Here is a 20,682-nt window from a genome sequence, read left to right as displayed (position 1 = left end):
CATGGGGGCAGGCAGGGAGAGGGTTAGCTGTGCCCGCGTCCGAGGCACCTCGAGGACTGGGAATGCAAAGGAAGAGCTGAACAAACCCTTCTGGTGTGCAAAGGCACTGGCAGCCTGAGTCCAGAGCTTGGATTTTGCAAACACGGAACACTGGGACCTTGTAAAAGATAAGGCAAAAAGGGCAATTAGGCTTAAACAGAATTCCCAACCACTCAATTTAAGAGCACTTCCCAAGCTAGTTCAACCACGGGGTGGGAAACAGCTTTTGTGAGGGGCTGTGCAGGCATCTCAGGACACACACAGGCAGCCCCTTCACCTCCCTTCGCTTGTCACTGGCGTCCCATCACACCTACTACTGCCCCTCACTCCTTGGGAAGCCACTCAGTGTGCCTTTCTTTCCCTCCAACCCGTCTTGGTCCTTCCCATCCCCACCACTCCCATCCCTCTGGCTCTAGGTCTTCTTTCTCCATACGAGCCTCACGCTTTCACCCACTACTTCATCCCACACTGTCCCCCTCTCTCTACCTCTTCCTGCCTATCCAAGGGCTTTTTGGACACGGGGTCTCACACCTTTGTCCCCTGAGCTTCTCACATCCAACCCCTCTTACTCCTCAAAGCGTGCAGAGCAGGCGACAGAGGGAAGCTGGAGCACAAGGCTGGCAAGCCACAGCAGGAGGGAGACACGCAGCTAGTTACACAGCCCACGGTCAGTGTGACTGCACGTACACAGCCCCAAAGCCTCTGACCCTCAGTAAGACGGCCAGTACTATTCTCGTAAGCTACATAACTATGTTAGGAATATATTTTTTATCAAGACAAAGTTATTTTAAACCCCGAGTGCAGCTCCCTGATATTCTTCACTGTGCGACATTTCAAACACCTAGCACCACTGCAACAGCTGCAAAGCATGCAAATAGCATGTTGGTTGCTTAAAGGGTAGCGGGATGAAGAGAAACCTCTGCGGAAACATGGCACAAAGCAGAGGCTGGGGCTGCCACCACCTAAAAGAACTACCTCCAGAAGAGGACATCTGTCTACAGCCCTGATTTCTACTCAGCCTGGCCCATCAGGAGGTATGGGAAGTGCTGCTACCAATCACGCTGGTATTGCCGTGATGAATCATAGTGGCATCAAGTTAATACAACTCATCAGATCCTAATTAAACCACTCTATGTTGCTAATCACTCCGTGTATCTCAAGTGATCTTTTGGAGCACGTCTGACTCCAGTGAGGGTGGGCCAATCAATTCTCTAATGAGCCCTCACTTCTGCAAACACTCGCACAAATGCTCTGCGGACTTTCACTGCAACCACAGCATATAAAATTCAGCAACAGAAGCTAAGTTTGGTTAGGTCTCCCTTTTCACCTGATGGTGTAGTGGCAAAACATGTCTATATAGACACACACACACACACAGAGCAACTCATCAAAATAAATTTTGCAAAATCAAGCTATTCAAATATTTACTCTAGTGGGATTTACCTATACACAGCTCTTTAATTGTTTATTTCATCTTTCCACACAATAAAAACAGCACTTCATCTCACTCCTTCCGAGATTTGTTAGTTTAGGAAAATTAATCCCTTTCACAGAATTGGATAGGCTTGGATCAGTATCACTTACCAGACAATGAAATACACATTGCTTGTAGCATGCAGTAGGACAGCACTCCACAGGATCCGAGGGAACAGACGGGGGTAAAACAGATATTTTCCTTCAAACTTCTGTGCATTTCACTCAAGTGTATAAATCGCTTGTCTTTTCACTAAATACATATAGCTTTCACTTCAAATGAATCCAGGCATCTTCTCCCCTCTTTTTTTTTTTTTCAACTAAAGCACGAAGTTCACATTTAGCTTTCATTAAATCCAAAAGAGCCTTCTGCTGCTCTTGTTGGCCTTAACAAGACCTCTGCCATTAATCTGAATGCTACAGAGTAGAATCAGTTCCTTATGATAAGCACACTCTTCATGACCTGAGCACACCTCAGCTGAGTGCCAGAAACATCGCCTTTTCCTTTCTTCTTGGCTCCTTGCCATTCTACCCACATTTTCATACCTGTAAGCTTTCCCATGGGTATTTATTTCCTGTAGGCTGTGCTAACCTAGCAAAACCCTGTCTGTATAAACCACTTTTATTCTCAAGGTGTGTAAATCCTTTTAGCTTGATCTCACCAAATTACATAAAAGTCTTACTGCCTTACACTGAGTCTTATCCTGGGAATCTTTAGCTGAGGCTCACACCTGAGGTTGACCTCTGAGTTATCAAATTGATCATTTTGAAACACTGGCTCTAAATCTTGCAGTCACACACCCAAGATAAGAAAAGTCTATTTCTGAGATCATGACAAAAGGTTGCTGAAAATGTGTTTCTTTGCCACAAGACGAAAACTTTCAGATTTTAAAGCCATGAACCTTTAAAGGTTTGTGATTCACCTACTGCTGACCTGCTGGTAACCAAAACTCCATATGCTTAGGATCGCTTGGGACACTACAGAACTACAAGTACTTCCAAGAAAACCTCAGCATGTTGTTGTGAGTGTCACCATGGAAGTATTTCACGTAAATGTCACGATGGAAGTATTCCATCTATGCCAACAGTGATACTTATCAGCAACTAGACCTGCTACAACTTTTTGAAAATTATTAGTAACATGCTCCAATCTGTACTTGCTGCCACACGGTCTGAGAGCCTGAATGACAGATCAGGACCCCGAGACACCAAGCACAACAGAAACACCGAACAGAAAGAAAATCTTCCCCATCTCTGGGCTTCACTTAGCCATTCACGAATGCACCGAGTTCTAGAACAACATCTTGCTTCCTCTTTGCTCACTGAACTCAACCTCACAACCCTCAAAAACCAAAGGCATCTCACAAACACTTCCTGGATGACATTCTACCACGGGGGAGAGGGTGCTCATCTGAAGTCTTCTCCTGCTGTCCCCGTGACCCTGGATGTGAATTAGAGCAGTCCAAAACCCCAAAAGCAAGATCAGCTCTTCCATGCATACAGTACGAGGTGACAATCTGGGACCTTCAAGTATGCAGGCTATTTTACAGAATTCTCCTTATCTATCACGTGTAGTTTATTTTCTACAGAGAACAGTCATTAGGGTATTTTTATATTAGTAAGGTCTGATTTACTGCTCATGTTCAATATCCATTACTATTTTGTCAGACTGTATTGAACGATTTAACCTCAAAATTCCCTGGTGAAAGAGGTAAAAACTACATCAAACATTTCGAGGGAACAAAAACAAGAAGCTAGGAGACAGCAATGAAATTAGGAGCTTGATTTTCAGAAAAAAAAAAGAATAACTATTTAAGCAAGAAAAACACTCATGGTTTCAATATACAAGCCAATCTCCACTAAAACAAAAAAAAAATAGATTATTGAAAATTTCTCCCTATTTTGTAATTTAATCACTAGGATAACAATACTATGTAAATTCAATTTTAGCAAAAAAAAGTGACTAAGAATATCTATACAATCCATGTAAGCATATACCGTTTTACAAAAAAGGACCAAGAAATAGATTACATTTCACTTTTACCAGTAATAAGTGACATTCCTTCAAACTCAATACAAGATAAAACTGTATTGCAAAAGTTAATGAAAAATACCACTATGCTATTAAATTAGTTTAATGTGAATTATAAAGTATTTCCTTCTTCATTGCCTTTCCTTGCTTACATGGGAACATAATGAAGAAGAAATATACAATACCAGTCTGTGTCTCATGTTGTAACTATGAACTTAACTTATAAAAAGATCAGAGGACCAGACCCATAATTCAAATATTTAAGCTTCAGACTTCAGGAGGAGTTAAGATACATAAACACCCTAACAGACCTGTACACATGTCTACAGTTCCCATGACATGAAACACTCGAGGCACAAAACATCCATCAACACTCGGGCATCATGTGACAAATCATAGCTAATTTTAATCCTGTAAACACCAAGGGTCCATCCAATGGCACACTGAGATCAATTCCCATTTTATTTCAGTCTTACCAAATCTCTAAAGATAATTACAATTAAAAAATGACTCCTGCATCCTATTGCTAAAGAAAATGCATCTGGTGAGACACATTTAACTCCTGTGCACACTCCAGCTCTTCACCTTTCCTCACCAAGATACAAGCTGGCAAGAACAACAAAAACCCCTATAATTCCACCTACAGAAATGGCTTTTCGAGCCTACTTCATAATGGCACGTACTCAAAAGTGACATTCACAAACATAATCCCTCAGTTTCAGCATACGTCCAGCCCAGGACGAGGAAACATTATGGATATCACCACTGCCCCTCTGACAGGGCCCTAGGAAGCAGAGTTTGGAAAGCTGCTCCAGCCTGCCGAGTCCAAAACCACGCTAGTACAAGCACACGGTCAGCCAGAGGAAGCAGGGAGGCAGGAACAGGGCCAAAGAAGAATTTCCTGCTGCGACACGTGAGCCTTGCTAAGTGTCTGAAAACTAACGTATTTTTAAGACCAACACGAGCTCGGCAAAATTAAAAGTGATCTTTCAATTTACATACCCTAGTGAAATACCATGCTCGCTCCAAGGCATCAAAGACCCTTTAAACTACTGCATTAACACCCTTCAAAAAAATCACCTCTTCCCACTGAATGTGTTCAGACCTTAAAGGAGGACCTTTTGCAAATACAGTCTTGTGAAGACCATCACCGTTCTCTTGATGAAAATTCACTTAATTTCATTTAAAAAAAAAAAAAAAAAAGGAAATCACTACAGATCTATAGGAACCCAGGCTTAGCTGACCAAGACTGTCACACCACTCACCACTCCTGACATCCACAGCTGCTCTGGGTCACATAAGTCCACAGGGGACATGTGAAGTCACCCGTCGCGTCTTCTGCAGAAACTCCCCAAGGTGCCAGAAGTGACACCATCCCTGCCTTTCCCAGCCTACGTGTTCCTCCCAGGCTCCAACCACTTTACCCGTGTCAACAGCAAACAGGCCTCTGCAAAAAAAATCCAGGAAACACATTTGGGAGGCCAGGAAGGAAAAGGTCACAGAGACAAAGAAACCCTTCTAGGTTAAAACACAAACAAATGTAATCTGAGCATCACAGATCCCTTACATATAAAATGGAAGAGCAGCTAACTATTGCTTTTTTAGCATGTTTTACTAAAAATAAACACTGCCACCCTCTCTTCTTGGGGGACGCCACGCTTCTCTGAGAAGTTGTGATGCAACTGAAACACGCAGTCTAAGAAATGCTTCTACACGTAGGATTATTAACATGCCCATTGCTGAATATTCAACCTTTCAACTTGAATTGAATTAAAAGGGGCGGGGGGGGAGAAGCGACCAAACCCTTACAAGCAGCACTGAAATAAGAAACAGACACACACATGGTACAACAGAAGTTTGGTATGGGAACCGATTTCGATTTCAAACTACATGCTACACTGAACAACTGAAAAACAAAAAGACAAATACTTTTGGACTTAATCTGAAGCATCATAACACAAAATCAGACTTAACTGACAGCAGGCAGCTATGTATTGATACCAGTTAGATACACCTCTGACTGTGAAGTATAGGACTATCTAAAAGCAGAATCTCCTCTCGCAAATCCTGACACTCATCATCTACAGTGTCATACTTCTGATACATGCCAGGTTTTAAATGTTGACACTTCACAAACAGTTTCTTTTCCTGACAGTTTCTTTACCAGCCAACTCCAGTGACAGATGATTGAAGCCAGAAGAGTAACTGGTGTTGTTTCTCTAGATGTTTGGTACAGAGTAAATTCAATCTAACGACAAGCATGTATACTCCTAAGCAAGCGGAATACTGCTCTTGCAAGGTCACACCCAACCAACTTTAGAGCTTCAAAGAAGTCTTGCTCCTCCTCCAGAGAGCAGATACAACCCCATGAGGTGCCTCTGGTGGGACGTGCTCCATGGGAGAGCTGGGCCGTGCTGGCACTCCTTGCTCCGCTGTGAGCAAAGTGTCAGGGCTCCGCCGTTACTCACTTCCCAACATGAGCGGCACCACGTTCTCCATGGAAACCACCCAAGAACAGCATGAAACACAACAGGGCCCCCACAAAATCCACTGTTGTGCAAAGAACATGCTCCAGGGCTGTTATATATTCTTCATGCATGAAACCAATGAGTAAAGATTCTCGGTTAAGGCTATAAACTGAAACTGTCTCAACAAGGACAGAAACACAGCAAGATCAAAGAGGTAGTTCATATCAGTACCTCCATTCATTGCGGAATTAAAAAAAATAAATCACAAGCATTATTTAACATACTCCAGTATTTTTTAAAACCCTCAAAATCAACTGCATAGAAGAGAAAAACATACATTCAGTTCTACCAGCACAGGTTCAAGTTTAGTTTTATTTCCTTGATAACATGAGCAGAGTTGTCATCTTCACTGTAGAAAACAAAGTAACTCACTTTAATTTCAAGATAATTAACAATACTATTATACGACAGTCTAGACAGACATTGTTGACTTAAGTTTGAATTGCTTGAGAGAAGGCTGGCTGTAGAGCCACCACGGACTCATTTGGAGAATGTATTTTCAGCCCAATAGGTTTTATTCCCCCAAAGTCTCTTCAGCTTTAGGAAAAGCAATTCCAATTTCAAAGCACAAACCTTCTCAGCTACAACTTTTCTCCCTGTCTTCCTTCACTTTCTCCCCTTTGCTCTGCACAAATGAGCTATTAATTCCTAAATAAATGGAATGAGCAGCACTTAACATCAGGATCCACAAGGGTATTTAGGCTCCTATCTCCTGTTTAGAGGCCTGTTTAAACAGGAATTAAAAGACTAAACGCTTCTGTGGATTTAGGCCCAGAAGCTCAAATCGGCAAACACGTGCACTTTAGCGGTCCCCAGGGTGACCACACAAACTTCACAGGCCTTGAAGAAGTTCTCCAAAGACAAATGCTGGTTTTGGAAGTAAGCTATTGAAATGCAAAGGCCCGAATGTGAATTAGGAAACTCTCCCTCGTGCTTGTCTTCCAAAACCACAGCGCCTAACTTCTGGGTTTCTGTTTGCTGCCTTTGCACCTCCCTGGTGCACCAGAGGCAAGCCGTTGGCTTGGCGTGATCCATTTTCAGAGATGAAGTATTTCACCACCATGCAGTAGCCACTCTGAGCACCAACATCCCTTGATCGAGACATCCCCGCTGGTGCTCAGCTGATTACCAGAAAACAATGTTGCTGATACAACCATCTCCATGGCCAACACCTGCGTGGCAATGCCAGAGCGGAGTGGCTCTCCTCCAGACCCACGCGGAGCTAAAATGCTACAACCGCTCTTAGTTTTAGGATCACTGAACCACAGAATCATTAAGGTTGGAAAAGACCTCCAATATCATCTGATCCAGCCATCCCCCTACCGCCAATGTCACCCACTAAACCATGTCCTTAAGCACCATGTCCAGCCTTTCCTTGAACACCCCCAGGGATGGTGATGCCACCACTTCCCAGGGCAACCCGTCCCAACGCCTGACTGCTCTTTCTGAAAAGAAACGTCTGCTCGTTTCCAACGTAAACCTCCCCGGCACAACTTGAGGCCATCCCTATGACTAGTTACCTGCGAGAAGAGGCCAACCCCCAGCTCCCCACAACTTCCTTCCAGGTAGCTGTAGAGAGCAATAAGGTCTATAGAATCATAAAGGCTGGAAAAGACCTAAACTTTAGCAACACCTCTCAGCGCCTTCCTCACGAGTGGCCTTTGATGCACCTTTATTTGAGATAAGAGCTGCGCTGGTGGTGCCGTAGGGCATCCGTCACCCGATGGAGACCCCACGGAGATCCCGTCCCGTCCCATCCCGGGGGGCTGCAGCGGGCTGCCCGACCCGGCCGTGCCCCACCACCCCCAGCCCGCTCTCACCCTTCTTGTCCATCAGCCACATGAAGAAGAAGCAGGGCGCGAAGCCGATGGGCCCCCAGAAGACGAGCAGGGCGATGTCCCAGCCGCTGAAGCCGAAGGCCAGGCGGGCCGAGTTCTGGATGGGGCCCCAGGTGTTCCACAGCAGGCCCTGCGCGAAGCCCAGCAGCGAGAAGAGCAGCAGCACCAGCCACCGCCGCCCGTAGACGCGACCCGCCGCCGGGGCCAGCAGCCGGACCGGCACCGCCACCGGCCCCGCCGGGCCCCCCGCAGCCCCCCGCGGCTGCTGCAGCTGCTGGGGCCGCCGCCGCTGCTGCTGCTGCTGCTGGGGCGGCGGCGGGGGCAGCAGGGGCTGCCGCTCCTCCGCGCTGCTCCAGCCTAAGCCCATCTGCCGGGGCGCTGGCGGCGGCCCGCCGGGGAGGAGGGCGCGGGGCCGGGGGCAGGGACGAGCCGTACTCGGAGCCCCGAGCGCGGCGGCGCTGCCCCGGCCCGGCACAGCCGCATGCGCGGTCGGGGAAGGGCCGGCGGCCGCCTCCTTCCTCCGCCGCCGAGGGGAGGAGGGAAGCGGAGCCGGGGAGGCACGGCCGGGCCCGGAACAAAATGGCCGGGGCGGAGAGCGGCGGCCCCGCCGCGCCGGGTAGGTGCCCGCCGGCCCCGGGCGTGCTGCCCGCCGGCGGTCCCGGGGCGGGCGGGAGGTCGTGTCGCCGAGTCACCGCTTGCGCCTCCCCGACGGCGCCTTACCGGGAGGAAAACACCGGGTTTAGTGAATTTCCCCGGCGGGGAGGTGCGGTGCTGCGTGGCTGCTCTGCCTCGGTTCCGGGCGTGCTGCGGGGCCCCGGGGCGCCGCGTGCCCCCCGGCCACGAAACGCGGCGGTGTGGCTGGAGGGCGAGCCCTCAGCTCGCCTCTCGGTGTCTTCAGCTCACCTCGGTGGGGTTTGTATGAAGCACCCCAGTTCCTCAGCCTGTTTACGGTAGGAGTTCCAGAGAGATAAACTGAGCCTTAATTTCTGAGGGAGTTGACTATTTCAGGAGTGTGTTAGCAGGAAGCTAGGCCTCCTACCCTGAACCATCCTTTCCAATCTTAACAGCATCTTCAGCATCCCCTCTGGAACAACCCACCTCGGGTGTGATCCCGTTACCTGGTCACCTGCAGTTACAGAGGACAGGCCTGGACTGGCCCCTTAGTGCTAGAAGTGCCTTTACTCAGTGAGATGCTACAGCAGAGCTTGTCCGTGTTATGTCAGGTTCGAAGAGGGCTCTCTTCCAGAAGTGTCCCTTAAAGTCTAAAAAGGGTTGGGATGGATGCAGCGTACCTAAATGTGGTGTCTACCTAACAGGTGTCAGGATGGCTTTGTAATGAGGTGGGTAAAAATCAGCTGTGGTCTGAATTGGAGGGGAAAAAAAAACAGGATTCAATTACAGCCTGCACGTAAATCCATTTTAAAAGAATTCGGATGAATTCTGAATCATGTGGGCTACACTAGGCTCATTAGAAACTATTATCATTTAAATAGATTGAAGTATATATTCATTTCATTAGCTTGTATGAGTATTTATCTGTATATCTACCATCTGCACTTGTCATAAAATTAATGGCTCATATGCTGCACAATGCTTCATCTTCCTTGAAAAAATACGTATTTCAGTTTGGCTCGCTTAGGAATTCTGTCACAAAGATTGGAAGCTGGTCTGATAAATGCCTGTGTGCTTAATTGGGAAGAGCTAAATAGCGGGATCCACAAGGGCTGGTTTTAGATGCAGTGTTAATGTAATTCTGTTGATACATTGGGCAGCGCATGACTGAAATTCAAACACGATGCCCAATCCACAGTTTTGCAGCCAAAACTACACACTCCCCTGAAATTTCCCCCCCAAAACATACGGACATCGCATATTGTTTAGCCCACACAGCTCTGTTTGCTAGACAGAGGCTCAAATTAGGAGTTGCAAGCACTCAGGGTGGAAAAAGGAAGTTTATACCAACGGAAATAATCAGAAATATGATCAAGAAGAAAATGAGGTTTTGTCTAGAAAATTTCAATATCTTCTTCAGGAAAAATAAAATTCATGCACAAATAAATATCAGAGGGATGTACAGATAGTAAAGTAAAACTTCAGCTTGCCATGTAGAACTGTGGTGAAAAAAATAGAGTAAAAATATTGGACAAGATTCAGACTTGATCATGACCGATGTGTATTCTGTTAATGCTTTTTTTTTCCAAGTAAGATTAATTCCCTGTTTTGCTTGGTCTTCTTTATACATTACCACCTCCGTATGGCTTAGTCCGTGCCAAAATGTTCTTTCAATTTGAAACGGCTATGTTACTTCTATAATTTTAATTGATTTGGTGGCATTGTGCCAAAGACAAAGTGCTGTCATTTGAAAAAGTAAACAAAGTGAAAAAATGTTTCTCTCTTTGAACATTTTTCAATTAACTGTAGTAAGTGCAGGGCTTTCTTGGTTATTCTAGTAGCAAGAAACTAATCCAATAATAAGGCAGGTGGTGCTTTGCAGTGTCCTTTAACTGCAAAACTTGCCTCTTGATACGTGCATGGTAAAATGGAAACTTCAGTAAAATTCTTCAATATGCAGGTCACTTCATCATGTGAGAGTTTTAAAGATATTTTGGCACATGCAAGGGCCAGCAGGAGAGAGAATTTTCTGAGAAACAGTGACAAAAAAAGATTAAAATAGACTTGGAAAATCTAGGTTTATTTACTATTGACTTAATTATGATTTGAATAATTTATTTTAACTGCTTGTTTCTAAATCACTCCATCTTCTTCATAGCTTCCCAACCCATATGCAGATCTTTCAGTCACGGCCTGACCTTTTCTGTTCCGGCTATTTAATTAACACAATGTAATATTCTGTGTGAATTATTCTTGTTTGCAGGATATGGTACCATTTAAATTTGTTAATGTAAAGGAGCAGTACATTGTTGATAAACTGTTGGAAACCAAATTAGCTTTATCTTGCAGCTAGCTGATTGCATTATTTCACTCATGGGTATAATACTTCTCTAAATATGCTAATTTCACTCTTTTCTCCGTGTGGTGACATTTTTACTGTTCTCGTTACTGACATTTGTAATATGTGGGGTGGGGAAATCTTTTCTTGCTTTAACCTCATTATAATGTAGCTAAAGAGATTTGAATATTATCAGATGAAGCGCACATACATTCTGGCAAGTGGAAAGGTTATTTTGTCTCCTGGCCCAGAACCTTAATGCCTATAACTGGACTTGCACAGACTATGGTGCCTAGATCCAAAACAGTGATATAGAAGCCCTTCCAGTTATCAATCACACAGCCACGAGAGCATATCTGTTGGTTAGGTGCCTCCATTTCAAACCTGAAAGCTTTCAAGTTGGTTGCATCTCCGTATGCATGCCTGCCTGCCTATATCCGTGCTAAAACCCTCTGGAATTCCTCCTAGGAGTTGGTGGCCTCGCGCTTTGATAGACTAGTAGTGACGGATAAAAATTGTTTGGCTGAAACTGTTAGTGCTGCCAACTGCTCATCCCATCCCTGAGACAGCCCGGGCTGATCCATTATTGAGTTGGCACCTAGACTGCGCTGTTTTAAGCTTGGCTTATGAAGATAAACTGAAGGCTTTGACGGGTTTGTTGTAACCCTGGGGCATCTGGAGAGCCTGATTCAGCTTAAACGCACCTATGGTGAAACGGTTGAGTTGAGCAGTTAGAGGATTATCCCCCCGTGATGGAACCTCCAACTCCTAGGGCGTTAGCAAGTGCCATTTGCTCTCTCCGGTCATCGGGTTTTTGACAGATCAGCTCCCCATGTGACTTTTTTTCAGAGCGATTAGGAGAATTTCAGCATCCCCTTGTTTCTGATGCCTGTCTCCCAAAACAACGCCTAGCATTATGTGTGCAGTCTGGTTCTTTCTTGTTTCAGCTCATATCTTCCAGCCTGACAAGTGGCAGTTGATTGCAAAGGCTAGAAGCATTTTGGCACAAAACGGGCAGGATCCTACATTCGTTTAAAGATTCAAAAGTGATGTTTAGACTGTTTTGAATATTCCCTCCAGCATCCAATAAAAGGCATGTTTCCCAAAGGTTTCCCTCAACTGCTAGACTTCAGTCGGAGTTGTGACAGTATAGTTTCAGAGTTCTCATACACAGCACCAGTGTAGCAGAGAGATGTAATGGTTTTCCTTACACCCTCTGTCCTTGCACAACACCTAGGAAGAGGTGTGAGCAAATCCTGTCCTTCCCTTATCTAGTTTTGACATTCCCTTCTTTCTAGTTACGCAGGAACACGTTCAGGATCTCCTCTGTTTTCAGCCTGTTTTGGGCATTTTCCAGTCTGCATTCTGTACCTTTCAGCTTCTTTCTCACCTTTCTCTTTAACTGAGAGGAAGATAGACTTCTAGTTCTACAGTCATACAATGGTTCCCTTGTACTTTGGGCTGAAAAAGGCTTTACAGTACTTCCTCATGTTTTTTTTGTTGTTGTTGTTTTTTTTCCTACTATCAAAAAGAAAGGAAAATATGGAGACTTTCAACTTATGAAAGCTGAACAGTTTTATTTTTAAAATCAAATATCAATAGTGTCCAGCAGACAGTCATTTATACCTTTTGATCACAGGCTGTGTATGCCCACGTTGCATGGTGACCATTGTACAGGAGATGATTTTGTGGTTTGTGGTTAGCCAGAGCCCACGGCAGGGTCCCTGAGGGAGATGCTGGGCAGCTCTGTTTTTTCGTGTGGATTCTTCCTCTGTGGTTGGTTAATGAAAGATGTAGGGAATACAGGTTGAAAATCTGTGTCGGTCTCCTTGGGTCTTGATCTGCCTCAGTCTTGATGTCATTGTCTGATGCCAGCAAGAAAAGCTAGTCATTTGCTCTGGTACTGGTCTGTGCATTGTGTCTCTGGTGAATGATCAGACTTTGTCATTGTTCTCCTATTGTCTTACATTGGAGCAGCAAGGAATAACGTAATCATTGCCCAGATGTAATGATCTGAGCGTTAGGGCACTTCTGTATACAAAATGCTGTGTGTCTGGCTGGTCACACATGGCTATCATACAATAGGTGTGCTGTGATACCCCTAACAGCAGCTTGTTGTGGTAGTTGTGAAAAATCACAGCCTCCTTGCATAGAAACTGTACAAACTGTTTCTTTTATGTTGAATATTTATATTAAGAATCAAAACTAATGTTATTGCAATGTTAAGATTGAACATTACATTACAAGAGCTTGGTGATTCAGATTTTTGTGAACTGTATTAGGTCAAATTATCCTTAGCCCTACATTGCATTAAAGCAGGATTTTATTTCCCTTATGTGAACCCCAAGATTGAAAACAAAACAAAGCACTGAAAATAGTTTTTCACAGACCAATTTCCCCTTCATTTCTGGCAACAAGTACATTGTCAGTGTGTTGCTGCATGAGGATATTCGTGAAGGTAAATAGCAACTTAAAAGTTAAGCTGACTTCTGCTTGCTGAAAGAAATAATGTAAACAGATGTAAGAACAGACATGGTTTTTGCTTAGTCTTACTATAATAATGGCAATCCCAGAATCTAATACTCTGATTGTGCACATTAGTAATTGTGCACTTGAGAAACTTTTCTGGAGGTTCACATGGTGAGTCTTTGCAGTTTCTTTCAATTTAATAATTTATGCGATTCAAAAATGTTACTTTTATTCTTTTAAAGTATAATTTCACTTTGACAATTATAACTCTAAAAAGCTCAATTTGGGCATTAATCAAAATATGTATCCAGTGTATTATAATAATGAACAAAGCCATGTATAACTCCATCATCACCCCTTTGTAGGTCAAATTCAAAAGGCTCATTTGTGTTATTGACTATTTACTACAGTAGCTTATGGGAAAAACATATTTTTAGAATACTATTGACTATTACTATTTACTACAATAGCTTATGGAAAAATGGTGTATTTTAGATTTAGAGTCTTTTGTTGCTGTCGCTTTGAAGTTCACGTCAATCAAGTTGGCAGCATAGGACAACAATAAAGTCCTAGATGGTTACAGTTTGTGACTGAATTTTGTGCAGGGCGTTCATCAATTACATAGTCATGCATATATATTTACTACTAACAAGGAACAGGAAAAGAAATAGAAATACAGTTTATTTACAACATGAACAAATTAGGTTTTTTCTTAGAAATATAGATGCTAGTTCTCTGATGTGCCAATTCCTTTACTTTCAATGAAAACATTATATTCAGTTTTGTATTAAATTTCCCATGTATTAGGAAGGTTGTGAAAAATGTATATGAGTGCTGGTGAGGTAGTGGGAAGGATTGGGTTTGCTAGTACATTTCCCCAGCAGCAGGTGAGCGTAATTTACATGCCAAACAGACAGAAGGGTGGAATTGTAGCAGCCTAGCTTAAGAAAGAAGGCTTCCCTGTTGGATAAACTCTTTTATATCCTGATGGAAGGCTTTGTTCAAAGACCATAGTCTTTTCCTTCAAAAGAAAATGAAATTCAATTTATCTGACAAGTGCTGCAGTCTCATGTTTCACTGTGCTTTCAGCAATTCTGCCAACAGGGCATATACAAAGTTCATTGGAAATACATTTAATATCATTTGTCTCAATTGTACATATCCCAGTTTTCCTGGTTTTGGAGATAGGAAGGAGAAGGGAAAAACTGAAATGCCAAGAGATGCAGGCAGGATTTACAAGGACAATTTGGGAAAGGAAGGCATTTTTTCTACTAGAAGAGACCAGAAGTGCTAATAGCTCGACGTTCATTTTTTTAGCTGAAGACAGATACAGCTGCTTTCTGGAAGTGCAGTACAGGATGGCAGCAGGGCAAGCAAAGGGCAGAAGCTGGCGAGGAGTTCTGGACTAGCTTTCTAAGAAGAGCCCTAGGGGATTTTGGAAGGAGTTCCACAAATTTATGCATGATCTTGGGGTGCGAGGTCCCTCCCAGTGTTGTATTCAGTGTTCTGCCTCTTACTCCACCCCCTAAGAAGTCTGATAGCTATTTCCTTATTTTTTTATTTTAAGGACAGTTTGAGGTTTGAAGGCATAGCCCATGCTCTTATCTTCGTGTCTTGGGTCACTCAGGCTTACTCTAACTGTGAGATGCTGTGGCAGGACTGCTAAGTGTGTGCACACACCACTTGCCTTTTGGTCCCAAAATTTTCCTGGGAAGGACAGCCTGATTCTATTATTTTTTCCTCCTCCGTCAACAGTAGCAGACACTGAGGGCAAGGAAGGGCGTGCTTACTATTTCAGGCTGCTGGAAGAAGCTTAGGTGCCAGTTTTACCAGTGTAGAAGCACGTTTAACAGGTCTGTCCTGAGAGGCTCCATGTAACAGCTAACTATCCTCCAGTAGCCAAAATATCTATGCAAATCTAGTTTAGATGCCTGTAGGCTATGCTGTATCTGCAGTGGTGCCATACCCAGAGTCAAAAATAATAGTAACAGCAATAAGTGGTCGGGAGGACATACCTAGATGTTCATACAGTGTGTCCTGAAAACTACCTGGATATAAATAGATGCATTCTGTTTGCCCAGAGTAGGCTGATTATAGTGCGTAACCTTGTAATCACATGCAGATTATTTAATTATTATTTTTTTAATTTACAGAGTTAATGTACTGAGAAATCATTAAGTCTGACCTCCAAACCAAGTCGCTTCTTTTTGGTTTGGGGAATTTCACCATCCCTTGTTCCTTCTTCCCCACTCCTGGCTGTGGATATTTAAGATTATGGAGGTTAGCTGATTTTTTGAGTGGCTTGACTGCTCTGTATTAGCCTATTCGATGCCATTGTTTCTTTTAACTTCTTATACATTATACTCCTTTTAAAAAAAGAAATAAGGATGAGAAAGCATTACAGATTTACAAGAAAAACAAATTGACAATGCTTCTTCCAAATATGTTATTGGGATTTCCTTGTACTCCCTCTTTTAGAAAATAATTTTAATACCTCTCAATTAAACCTCATATTTAAGCAGCAGGGTGTTTTGGCAGAAGCCAACTACCACTCACTAATGAACTCCTGTAATTTGCTAAATTATTTTAAATGAATGAGAGTACATTTAGCTTTTTAATGACAGTACATTTAACTTCTGAACAACTTTGATCAAGTCACTTTTCTTCAGACTGCCTGCTGAGCTAAACTCTTTATTCCCAAACCCCATTCAGTTACTCTGAAAAATTGTTAATTGGAAACAAAAAAATTATTTTTTTCTTTTAGAAGCACAAGGTCTACTGGAGACTACTTAGCAAATTCATCCCTATTCTTTTACCTGCCCTCAGTGCTGAAGTCTGGCCGAGTCTTCGTTTTTGGCAACACTTCATGTAAAGATGACTGGAGAGCTTAGTTTTTTTAATTGGAAGATCTCTATTTCACACTGTTGCCTTTCTAAAGAACACCTAGGTTTTTCACCAATTATTTAGGTTGTCACAGTTACAAAATTTGAATTAAAACTTGGTCAGTTTTTCAGTTCCTGGTTGGATTCTATACATGCCTTGTATGAAGTCAAAACATGAGACAAATTATTCCTGTTTCCTTTTGTACTGTGAAGCCACATCATTTGTTGAGCCTGATGGAAAGAACTAATTTAATAGTATTAATTTTCTCTCTTGGATCAGAGTACAAGTGAGAAAATGAAGACTCCAACAGAGTTTTTTTCTTTTCAAAAGGAATATGCATTTCTGTCCTCTCCTGCTACCTGATTTCCCTCAGGAGTTTGATCTCTAACGCCCTGGATATGCCAAGGACTTTTTGTTTCTTTGCTACACCTTTTATTTATACACATTTTACTTATACACACCAGTGTCCAAACTCTGTGCCGTTGTAAATGCTATAAAATCTCAGGTTTTGCCTAGGAGCAATTACCATCAATTTCAGATGAGGAAATACTGAGAAGGAAGAGTCCAGCTTGTGAGGTCTTCACGAAGCTGTGATAACAATAACTAAGGAAAACATTATTTTAGGTTGCCTTTTTTTTCTGCTAATATCTCTTCCAAGAGATATCTGTCTTCAGATATTTCCCTTATCTTTTATCACTCATATAGTATATAGTTCTTTCAGAAATCTGTGTGAATCATCAGCGGAGATCTCCAAATTACCAAAATATCTATTTGATGCAGTACATGATAGTTACCTTTCATTGTGTGCCTTTTCAGTCACTGCCATTTAGATATGCATGACAAATATTATGAGGAATGAATTATGTTTAACTGGCTGTAGTTCTCACCAAGGAATACATAAAACTGAATCAAGACGCTTAAAGATTCTTTTCACAAAATTGGCAAGAATTCCCATTTGTCTTTTCCAAAAAAGTAGTGTTCATTTATCTAATGCTTTAAATTGTCTAAAATGTCTCAAACTCCACTGCTGATTATATCAGCAGTGTATGTGTTGTATGCAATTATTTTATCTATATCAGGAAAAGATAAACACTCATTTAACAATGATTTTAATACCATTTGAGGATAGGAATGATTAACATCAGTCTGAGAAACAGACTGTCCTCTTTCATTGTTTCTAAATTTTATAGGGAAATAGGTTCAGAACTGAATCAAGTGTGGAGACATGACAAAAACCTCCGGCTAATGTTCAGTAGTGTAGAGGCTATTTAGTTAAATTGTGTTGTGTTTTTTTATTTGGCACTTATGCAAACTCTCCCAATAGCTTGAGCTGTGAGCTCCCCACTGAATATTCACTGTGGTTAAAACCACACCTTTCAAAAGCACAATATGCATGTGGAAATCACATCAGTAAGCCACACAGAATCAACAGTTGAGTTGGCTTTAGTGAGCCTTCCTGTCTCTCCCAGTAAAATTTCTGCTTTTATAGAGAACATCCCAACTACTGACTGAAGTTACAGGATGAATCCAAGGTTTTGCAGTAAAACTTAGCTTTAGAAAATCCTCCAAAAAATATTTCTGTGGATTTAGGTCCTTTAAAATAATTAAATGTACTGCCTTTAAAACAAAAGCAATTGAGCAGTGGAAAGGACAGCCACGTGGTGATAAACTTAGCCTAACCAGGAATAATTTCATTTTAACAAGCTAAAAGATATGCAAGGCCAGCCAGTTCCTGTACCGTGAATGCCGGCTGTGTGCAATATTACAATTGCACCGGTTGAAGATCGAAGTCATAAATCCCTCTGGGAGTGCTCAGGTCTGGACTGAGCCTCACGTTCAGTCTTTGAGCAACATCACTGTGAAGAAAAACACACCGAGCTTTGTCCTCCTGCCCTGCCTGGCACCAGCTCCCTGTGGCCTCAGTGGCACGTGCAGTTGTGCCTGCTCGTGGTGGCTCTGCCGTCGCTGGACGAGCTGCCTCCAGGTGTGCTCACCTATCACTGCAAAACCCCCAGAGGCTCTTTCTGTGGGTGCTGAGGGCCATATGGTACGGCATACGGTCCCTGTGCGGCCTCCTTATGTCCTGGCTGCGGGAGTTGCTGGAGTGCGAGACTGAGGGCCGAGTGTTGTAGACGGCTCTGTCGCAGCAACACCATCCTGTCAAGCGCTGCTCCACGGCTGAGAGGGAATGTGGAAAACAACCCAAACCCCAAACTCCCTCCTCTCATCTGCCCGGAGAATTGGAAGCTGTTTTTTAAATTTTATGTTCTGTGGAGATAAAATATCAGAGGTCTTTGGTTTTAAAGCTTTAAGCTGGAGTTGCCTGTCACCAGGCGTGAAAGGCATGTGCGGGATCCTGTTGGTCCTGCCATTCACACCTCAGCATTCCTACATTTAGTTCTGTTACAAACAATCCCAAGGAACCTTCCTCAGCAACTCTTGCTCCCGGTGCTTCTTCCCCTGTTGGAGAAGCCCTCTGGGCTGCTGGCTGTGGGGCTTGCTGGCTCTCCACACCCGTCCTCCCACCTGCACACACTGAGGGGAGCAGGGGCACCGGGTGTTAAGGGGACTTTTCTTGTCCTGTATTTGTTTAACCCATTGTGCACGCTAGACCATATTTTGACCCCGAAATAGTGTGAGTGAATAGGTTTCTTTGTTCTAAACAAGTCACGGGGAACCTGGCATATTTAATCAGTATGTTAAATGTTAGACATAATATGGATACAGATTCCGCAGGAGTTAACTTCAGTAGAGGTTACAATAACGAATGGATTTTTTTTATGATCCACATTTGTAGTCCACTGCTTCAGCTCTATGGAACTGTTTTTTTTTAAACAGGTTTTCCTTCTCAATATGTCCCTAAAGAAAAGTTGTTCTAAAAGTGCTGAGTTTATTCAAGTTGCCTGCACATCAGCCTGACAGTTTCAGTGGGCCATATAACTCTCTGAGCAGCAAAGGACTAAATTGAAATCTTGAATTAGCATAGTTCTTGGATTGACACAATTTTCTAAAATTCTGTAGATGAAATATTAAAACTTTAAAAATACCTGCTGCTTTTGGTTGCGCTGCAATTTCTTGGTTTAAATTAAATGCATAGGAACCTGGTTTGCCATCTCTGACAACGCTCTACATTTTGCGGAAAGAATTCTCTACAGAAAGACTGTTACTAGAAAAATGTATGTTCTCTAAACTCTGGACATTATTCATATTTTTTTTTATTGATAGCCTAATTCTAAAGCATTTGGCTACAGTGCTTTACTGCCCAATTGCAAGTTAAAATTCTAAGTGTATGCCTATATATTTATTTATTTATTTTACATTTTACGTGCTAATCACTGTTTTAAACTGTAATTTAGTGTAGGAATGTTCTTCCAGTATTTGTAATAGAAGTGTTACATAAAATTTTTTACAAGTGTGATACATGAAAAAATCAACTATAAACAGATAAAGTATTAGTTCTTAATATTTCCCCTGCTGTGGGAGATTATAGATAGCACTTCATGTATCATAAGTCATTTCTTCACTGCTCTTTTTTTTTCTTTACACAGGTGAAGATGTCAAACCATTTACTCCTGAGACAGCCAAGGAAATTGTGATGTCTCTACAGCAACCTGCAGTCTTCTGTAATATGGTTGGCAACTGGCCAGCCCTGCACTGGAATGTGAAATACCTTTCTGCAGTGTTGGATGGAAAGACAATAGAGTTTAGAATAGGATCGAAGACAATGGATTTAGGTGAGACTGAGATGGACTGGTGATATACTTCACAACTCTTTTTTTTTTTAGGTTGCACAGTTCTCTGTCTCTCTGTTATCATTGTTCAGTCTCTAATGTCTTACTTTCATCATAGTCTTTGTTTTTAGGACAGTAGATTTGGCCAACGGTGGAACTCTCCTTTCTTGAGTGCTTATTTGTAGTGGTAAGTCTGGTAGGTAAAACTAACATAAGAATCAAGAGTCTCAGTTTCCTTTCCTTGCTTTGTAGGGTATGTGGTTGGTCCTTGTCTTTTACATGATTCAAATGTTCAGACAGACTCAGCTTCTACATCCACAAACCTTAGCGTGTTAAAAAATTAGCTGATTAACCAGTCTATCCTCTTTTTTCACCTGTAGAATTGAGATAATTCTCCTTCCTCCCAGAGGCTTTATAAGACTCTGGTAGGGTTTTTCTTTTTTTAAAAAACCTTTAAGAACCTGTGATGTAAGACGCTGTAAAGTATAAACCATTATTAAAATCACCTGATGGCCAGTAGGAATAATTTCACCTCTAACCTTCCAGATTGACTCAGAGATCTAGGAACACATGATGGAAAAAAAGGCAAGCCATCTGTAGCTACACAATGCTAGCCAAGATGTATCTATGGACAGAGTTTCAGACCAGAGTGGGAAGATACAAGACCTGTGTGCATCAAAATGGCAATCTACTAGTGACTTTAGAGGTTATTCATTGGTTTATTCATATGTATGAATAT

At 42.6% G+C, this 20,682-nt stretch overlaps 2 protein-coding genes across 4 annotated transcripts in view; one reads left to right on the top strand and one right to left on the bottom strand.

Annotated features, from left to right (window-relative positions):
* Positions 1-8,311, bottom strand: part of SLC49A4 (solute carrier family 49 member 4) — a 62,593-nt gene extending 54,282 nt beyond the window's left edge. Inside the window, exon 1 of the mRNA XM_083841453.1 lies at positions 7,893-8,311. Coding sequence (XP_083697579.1) covers positions 7,893-8,277 — 385 coding nt within the window. The 5' untranslated portion in view covers positions 8,278-8,311. The remainder of the gene's footprint in view (positions 1-7,892) is intronic.
* An 84-nt stretch (positions 8,312-8,395) lies between these two features.
* Positions 8,396-20,682, top strand: part of HSPBAP1 (HSPB1 associated protein 1) — a 35,437-nt gene continuing 23,150 nt past the window's right edge. The window contains exons 1-2 of one of the 3 annotated variants that reach the window (XM_083841454.1): positions 8,396-8,526; positions 19,761-19,946. In XM_083841454.1, coding sequence (XP_083697580.1) covers positions 8,490-8,526; positions 19,761-19,946 — 223 coding nt within the window. In that variant the 5' untranslated portion in view covers positions 8,396-8,489. Of the gene's footprint in view, positions 8,527-8,685; positions 8,861-9,053; positions 9,251-19,760; positions 19,947-20,682 lie in introns of those variants that run through there. The other 2 variants (XM_083841455.1, XM_083841456.1) reach the window with 2 other exon arrangements.

Source organism: Anser anser (genome assembly GCF_964211835.1).
Source record: "Anser anser genome assembly, chromosome: 6".
In the NCBI taxonomy this organism is placed as follows: Eukaryota; Metazoa; Chordata; class Aves; order Anseriformes; family Anatidae; genus Anser; species Anser anser.
This window is presented reverse-complemented; position numbering and strand designations above follow the sequence as displayed.